The sequence below is a fragment of the Orycteropus afer genome, unplaced genomic scaffold (assembly GCF_000298275.1).
Source record: "Orycteropus afer afer isolate SDZICR_OR568_19922 unplaced genomic scaffold, OryAfe1.0 scaffold00381, whole genome shotgun sequence".
Taxonomy (NCBI): domain Eukaryota; kingdom Metazoa; phylum Chordata; class Mammalia; order Tubulidentata; family Orycteropodidae; genus Orycteropus; species Orycteropus afer.
The window spans coordinates 929,266-937,369 of NW_006921968.1; the positions used below are offsets into that span (position 1 = coordinate 929,266).

The following is an 8,104-nucleotide window of genomic DNA, read 5'->3' on the forward strand; positions in this document are numbered from 1 at the left end:
GCTCTGGTAGCGTAGTGCCTAAGGCACTTGACTGCTAATCAGAAGGCTGGCTGTTCAAACCCACCAGCCACTCCTCGGAAGGAAGATGGGGCAATCTACTTCTGTAGTGATACTGCCTCAGAAACCCAAGGAGGGGTCGCTATGAGTCGGGTCTGACTCGACGACACATAACAACAACAACAACATCAGCATGAGAGGGAGACTCATTAATAAATGCTATATGCAGATGACACAGCCTTGCTTGCTGAAAGTGAAGATAACTTGAAGCACTTACTGATGAAGATTAAAGACTACAGTCTGAAGTATGGACTATACCTCAGCATAAAGAAAATAAAAAGCCTCACAACTGGACCAATAAGCAGCGTCATGATAAATGGAGAAAAGATTGAAGTTGTCAGGGATTTCATTTTCCTTGGATTCATAATCAGTGCTCACGGAAGCAGCAGTCATGAATTTGGACAACGTATTGCACTGGGTAAATCTGATGCAAAAGACCTCTTTAAAGTGTCAAAGAGGAAAAATGTCATTTTGAAGACTAAGGTGTGCCTGACCCAAGCCAAGGTTTGTTCAATAGCGTCATATGCATGTGAGAGCTGAACAATGAATAAGAAAGCCTGAGGAAGAATCTCTGCGTTTGAGTTTTGATGCTGGTGAAGAGTATTGAAAATACCATGGACTGCCAGAGAATGAACAGATCTGTCCTGGAAGAAGTGCACCCAGAATGCTCCTTGGAAGCGAGCATGGCCAGACTTCATCTCACCTACTTTGATCATGTTGTAAGAAGGGCCCATTCCCTGGAGAAGAACATCATGCTTGGTAAGGTGAAGGGTCAGCAAAGAAGGGAAGACCCTCAATGAAATAGATTGACACAGTGACTGCAACGATGGGTTCAAGCATAGCAAGGATTGTGAGGACGGTGCGGGACCGGGTAGGGTTTCGTTTTATGTCACATAGGGTCACTACAAGTCAGAGCTGACTCGACAGCACCTAACAACAACAGCAGCAGCAGCAGCAAAAAGACTAATCCCCCCTCCCCTAGAAATTGAACTGTGGTGTGTGCCACTGTATTGCCGGCCTGTCCTACTTCTCATGTCTTACTTCTTAAGTGTGATTACACTGCCCCCCACCACCTCTGTTCTTAGACTGAATTTTAAAAGAGGTTCTGGAGCACTGAGCTCATTCGTCTCACTGCAGACAGAAATCCAAATTATGCTGAATCTTGGCAGCAGAAAATCAAATCATCCCCCTTAGTCTGCATTCCAGACCCCCTTTTTGGAAACCTTGGCCATTCAGTGATTGCATTCTTGCCTTCCATGAGGGACATTTGGGTTTGATTCCCAGTTAGTGGAGGCTGGTGTCTTGGCTATGATGCTGAAGAGGTCTCAGCCATAGTTTTCTTGTTTATACAATCAACATTATAGAAACAGAATTAGAGCCCCCTTCAGACTGTAAAGTCTTGGGATGCTACCCTTTTCCTGTGCAGGGTGGGAGCCTGCTTGGGCAGGGCTATTTCCAGCCTGAATAGTCAGGAAAGATCTGAGTTCATTGTCTTTTGTGTGCGGTTGGGGGTGGGGGTGGCACTGAATGGGCTTCTCAGGTGACAGGTTAATTATTCCTTGTATTAAAGCGTTTTCACCTTGGAATTCATCCAAGCTGCAAAGAATGAGCAAGGTTATCGTTTGATCATACACCTGTGTTAACTTTAATTAATGCCGTTTTCCTGGAAATCACCCAGTGTTTCTGGGCAGCATTGCGCTTGGACATAGGTGACTCTCTGAAAAGGCAAAAGGAGACACATTCAGCCTGGGAGGCCAACATTTTAACGCAACACTCTAGTCTTGCAAGCTGGAGACAAACAGGGGTCTTCAAGTCAAAGTACTTTACTTGGTTCTCCCTGACCGTCCAGAGGTAAACAGCATCCCTGTAGATAGAGCTCATAGTGACCTGCCCTTCAGGACATTACCTCTGCTCCAGACTCTTCAAATCTTTGATCCCTCATTCCAATATTCACAGGTCCTCTATTCCAAACCAAAACCAAACTCACTGCCCACTGCCATCCGGTTTATTCTAACTCATAGTGACTCCCATTAGGTTTTCCAGGCTGTAAATCTTTACACAAGTAGACTGCCCAGCCTGCCTTCCATGGAGTGGCTGGTGGGTTTGAACCACCAACCTTCTAGTTAGCAGCCACGTGCCTTAGGCACTGTGCTACCAGAACTCTTAAAAACTCCAAGCTCCCTGTCATCTAGTTCTTTCCAACTCATAGTGACCCCCATTGGGTTTCCAAGGCTGTAAATCTTTACAGAGGTAGATCACCCCATCTTCCTTCCATGAAGTGGCTGGTGGGTTTGAGCCACTGACCTTCTGATTAACAGTCAAGTGCCTTACGCACTCCGTCACCAGAGCTTCCAGCTGCTCAGTTAGAACTTGGTAAATATGAACAAAGCTGAGTGTCTTCCATACAGTGTCTTTCTAGTTTCAGTCTGTTTTTTTAAACACATACAGCTTTGCCAGTTAGCATGTCTCTTCTTGTAAGCATGTTGCCTCTTGAGGAAAGTTACTTCATTTCACTCTGCAGCACTAAACGTTAAAATGGTTATACACTGGAAACGTCCATTAACCCATCTTGGTTATGAAATGAATATATCACGGTTCAAGTGTGCTTATGTGTGTGTAAGGAGCTCTGGTGGTAGAGTGGTTAAAGCATTTGGCTGCTTTACAGGTTCAAACCCACCAGCTGCTCTGCAGGAGAAAGATGAGGCAGTCTGCTTCCATAAAGATTGACAGCCTTGGAAACCCTGTTAGGCAGTTCTACCCTGTCCTCTAGGGGCGCTGTGAGTCGGAATTGACTCCAGGGCAGTGGGTTTGATTTGGTTTATGTACATATATGTACAAAATCATATCTAAATGAGTACATTGCTTTATGCAATTTTGGAAAATATTTTCAAAGATTTTGAAGGCCAAAAAGAAAAAAAAAAGACATGTACAAAAGTCATCAATTTTCTCTGAGCTCAATATGTTTACGCAATTTATCTAAGCATATCTGGTCAGCCTCATCAATACCCATTGATTTTATGCAGAACTACATGGAACTCACACAGGTTTTGTATTGCACTCAGTTTTGGATTTTAAATTGATTTTTGCCATCCAGCATGATCTGTGTATTTGAAATCAAAGCTGATGATAATTTGCTGTGCTGAAAACGCTAATGACAATTGCATTGTAACATGTTTTCTTTCCATTGTCATGGGTATCTTGGTCTCTTGCATAGCCAGGGCTTACGATAAGTCACCACGCTGACCACACCTTAAGTAGCTTCTGCCAGTGGCAGTCTGGATTGATGGGGACAGACGGAGCTCACCATGACCACGCCATCTTACTTACCGGACTGGACATATGTTCCTGGAAGAATGAACCCTGTGATACTTTGGGTGAGAGCTTTCACTAGGGTGAGAGGAACATGAGTGTTTTGTTCAACTCCTGCAGAGTAAGGTATTGAGTATTGTTGACCACATTTCATGTTCACAAGTGGTAGCCATATCGAGCACAGTTGTAAAGAATGGACTTGCTGCCATATGTAAACCTTTACCAAATATAAAAGTGTGTATTTATCCATCAATTGGGATTATTGAGCAAGGAAAAGTCCCACACTCATGGATTTAAGAAGCCCCATCTGTTTTCCTCTAACTCAATAAATGATTACTCCATATTCTTCTTCCATTAGTAAGAATGGGGGCAGAAATAATACACTTATTAATATTTGTAGTGATGCTATCACAATATGATATTCCCAGTTTTCCATTTCTCCATAAATATTTAAATTTTAGTAACAACTTTGGATGTTGATGGGCTAGGTATGTCTTGGAGGCAGCCCTTTGATATTTTTCCAGAAGGTCAGCATAGCACACAGTGTACTACTGACCAGGGCCTCTATTGGACAATCTTTCTAACTCTTGATTTCCCCCCAGGAACCTGGGGAGGTAGGGCCTTTGTTAGATAACTTTCTGGTAGGACCCCGTTTAATAGAGGCTGAAACATAGCAATGATTGTGAGGATGGTGACGGCCCAGGCAGTGTTTTGTTCTGTTTTACATGGTATCACTATGAGTTGGAACTGACTCAACAGTCCCGAACAACACACATTGGACAACAGTCCATTCTCTACACCGGTTTTCACTCGGGCTCTTGATATGGGAGGTGGTACAAACTGTTAAGTGCTATGCCACTAACCAAAAGGTTGAGAGTTCGAATCTATCCAGAGACACCTCAGAGGAGGTAATCTACATTCAAAAGATCACAGCCACTGGAAACTGTATGGAGCAGTTCCACTGTGTGACATGTGGTGTCTCCATGAGTCAGAATTGACTCAACAGCACCTGATTTGGTTTGTTTGATTTTGAGAACAGCAATGGTTACAGAGAAAAACAGAAATCTGCCTCCATCTGAAGCAAATCCTCTCTTCTATTTGCCCATTTACAGCCTGTAACATATGAATTACATGAAACCATACACTGCCTCCAATGTGGCAGAGTCCCATAGGCTCTAGGGGGTAGACCCCTTTCTCCCACATTATTATGGGCCCTTTACATGGTTGTCCAAGTTCCTCTCTCTTGTTTCCCCAGGTGAAGATGGAAACCCAGTTGCTCTCAGAGAGGGAAAATAAGCAGACAGTTATATTTTCCTTTTGTTCTTTTGATCATTCTGCCCTATAGGGTTTGCACCGATAAGTGGAATGTGTAGCAAGTACCGGAGCTGTACGATTAATGAAGACACAGGGCTGGGGCTGGCCTTCACCATCGCCCATGAGTCTGGACACAAGTAAGTGCCTCTCCATTGGAGTATGAAGCTGGTCCTTCTTGTTGTAGGACCACCATGGAACTTATCAACTCAATAAGTCAAGTCCATAAAGGGAATTTGCAGGTATTCAATGATGATGTCATTCATCAAAACCAAATGCACTGCCATTGCATCAGTTCCAACTCATAGCAACTTTGTAGGGTTTCCAAGACTGTAAATCTTTATGGAAGCAGACTCCCTTGTCTTTCTTCTGCAAAGTGGCTAGTGGGTTCAAATTGTAAACCTTTTGATTAGCACTCAAAACTGTTAACTACAACACCACCAGAGCTCCTGATGATGAAACCCAAAAACAAAAACAAAAAAACAACAAACTCACTGCTGTCAAGTTTGATCTGACTCATAGCAACCCTTCCTTGGGTTTCCAAGGTGGTATCACTGGAAGTAGATTGCCCAATCCATCAGCCTTCTGGTTGGCAATCAGATGCCTTAGGCACTATGCCACCAAAGCACCTGATGATGCCACTGTTGTTGATGTTGTTATGTGCTGTCGAGTCAGACCCACTAGCAGCTGTAAAATGCTATCTTTTAGGTCCTGCACACTTTTTATTTTAGAACCCAGTGGTGCAGATCTTAAAGCCTCTGTGATTTTGTGTTGTGTTCATTCACACTTCCTTGCCCTATTCTTCTACTGCTACCCCACTCACCCCCATGCAGAAGGCTGAACACAGTTACCTATCTGCCCCTACAACCTGTGATCTGAACTTGGTCCTGTGTGCTAATCAGATTCCCTGTTGCTCCTGTCACAGTACTCATATGATGACAATGGTGGCCAATGACTATCTCTCCTATGTGTTACATGTCCTTACTCAAGTCTCTCTTCTTACTGAGATTTGAAAATCATTTTTAGAGATGATGTGTCTGATCATCATGCTGAGCGTAGTTTGAGTGAGGGTTCCCCAAGAGGTCAGTGCTAATAGGTGTTGATGAGCTTCTCAGGCTTGAGATGAAGGCCAGTGAGCTGGGGCTCAGCACAGATCGGCCACACTATTATACAAGGAGCCCTGCTGGGACAATGGTTAAATGCTCAGCTGATAACAAAAAGGTTGATGGTTCGAACCCACCCAGAAAATCTGTACACAAAACAGACATGGCAATCTGCTCCCATAAAGATTACCCACCCACTGCCATCAAGTCAGATCCGACTCATAGCGACCCCTCCTTGGGTTTCTGAGGCACTATCACTATGGAAGTAGATTGCCCAACCTCCCTTCCGAGGAGTGGCTGGTGGGTTTGAACCACCAGCCTTCTGGTTAGCAGTCAAGTGCCTTAGGCACTGCGCCACCAGATTACAGCCCAGAAAACCCTAAGGGCCAGTTCTCATCTATAACTTCCGGCCACCGGGAGTCAGAATTGATGAGATGGTACACAATATGACCAAGAACCCAGTGCAAGCAGCGCACAGCAACAGATAGCATGACACTGGTACCATCTCTGTGCTGCAAAGGCTGACCTTGCGTGCCACTGGGGTGAAAATGTTGTGTCAATTGTTTATGAAACACTGTTCATCTTAGATAAAGTCTTTTGGTCCAATAATTCTGTAAAATACCTTATCTAGAATAAAAATAATTCAAAAATGGTGGCAGCAATATATCAAGAGGGAACTGGCAGAAATTCAAGATGGAATCAGAAGAGGACATGGAACAAGGGATATCATTGCTGATGTCAAATGGATCTTGGCTGAAAGCACAGAATACCTCATTTTTACCTGTGTTCTATTAACTGTACAAAGGCATTATACTATGTGGATCATAACACATTTTGGATAACATGGCAAAGAATGGGGATTACAGAACACTTCATTGTGCTCAGGAGGAACCTGTACATAGACTAGGAGGCAAATCAAATAGAGTAAGGGAATACTGCGTGGTTTAAAGTCAAGAAAGATGTGCATCAAGATTATATCTGTTCATCATATTTATTCAATCTGTATACTAAATAAATAAACCAAGAAGCTGGACTATATGGAGAAGAATGCATCATCAGGGTTAGAGGAACACTTGTTAACCTGTGATGTGCAGACATCACAACCTTCCTTGCTGAAAGTGAAGGTGACTTGAAGCACTTACTGGTAAAGGTCAAAGACTACAGCTTTCAGTATGGATTAAACCTCAACATAAAGAAAACAAAAATCCTCACAGGTGGATCATGAAGTAATATCATAATAAATGGAGAAAAAAATTGAAGTTGTCAAGGATTTCATTTTAATTTAATCTATATTCAATGACCTTGGAAGCAGCAGTCAAGAAATCAAACTAAGTGTGGCAGTGGGAAAATCTGCTGGAAAAAAGACGTCTTTAAAATGTTACAGTGCCAAGTTATCACTTTTAGGACCAAGGTGCACTTGACCCAGGCCAGGTTATTTTCAATAGTCTCATATGCATTTGAATTGTGGTGTTGCCAAAAAAGTACTGAAAATGCCATGGCCAGCCAGAAGGATGAACAAATGTGTGTTGGGGTAACTACAGCTGGAATGAGCCTCAGAAGGGAGAGTGGCCAGACTTCATCTCTTGTACTTTGGGTGTCGTCAGAAGGGACCATTCTCAGGAGAACATCAGGCCTGAGAAAATAGAGGGTCAGCAAAAAAGGGGAAGACCCTCAGTGAGATGGATGGACATGGTGATCGCCAGGATGAGCTGTAGCATGGCAAGGCTTGTGAGGCTGGTGCAGGACCAGGCAGTGATTTACTCTGTTGTACAGGGTCACTATGAGTCAGAACTGACTCTATGGCACCTAACCACAACAACCTCACCTGGAAGCACTCACTGTTAGCAAACATCCAAGGGGCTCCAGCTGAGATTTCCTGATTCAGAGGCCAGCAGTGGTACCAAGTATTCTGCCTACTGTGCAGCAGCTGTCCTTGACATTCTTCCTAGAAAAGGTACAACTGAGAAGTATAATTTTTCTTTTACCTTTCACTTTTATTCCTTTATACTGGCCAAAGGAAAACAAAGGCAGTGTTTGTAACTTGGGGTTTTGCAAAGCCGACCTCTGCACAGACCCTTATTAGAAACGGGCAGAGGTCAGAAACATATGTCACCCACACCTGCTCAGAGCACTGGTGTGTGGTTCATGTGCGTGTGCATGCATATGTAGGCATGTGTGCATGCATATGTAGGCATGTGCGCATGCATGGATGTGCATGGATGTTCAGGAACATGTGTGTCTGTATATCTGTGCATATATGTGCATGAGCGTGGAGTTGTGTGTGTGCATGTGTATGTGTATGTGTGTGAATGAACATGTGTGTC

The 8,104-nt window shown here is 43.6% G+C and overlaps 1 protein-coding gene across 1 annotated transcript in view; it reads left to right on the plus strand.

The window, feature by feature from the left end:
* Window positions 1–8,104, plus strand: part of ADAMTS16 (ADAM metallopeptidase with thrombospondin type 1 motif 16) — a 361,524-nt gene that overhangs the window by 112,165 nt on the left and 241,255 nt on the right. The window contains 2 exon segments of the mRNA XM_007953260.1: window positions 3,272–3,431; window positions 4,712–4,817. Coding sequence (XP_007951451.1) covers window positions 3,272–3,431; window positions 4,712–4,817 — 266 coding nt within the window.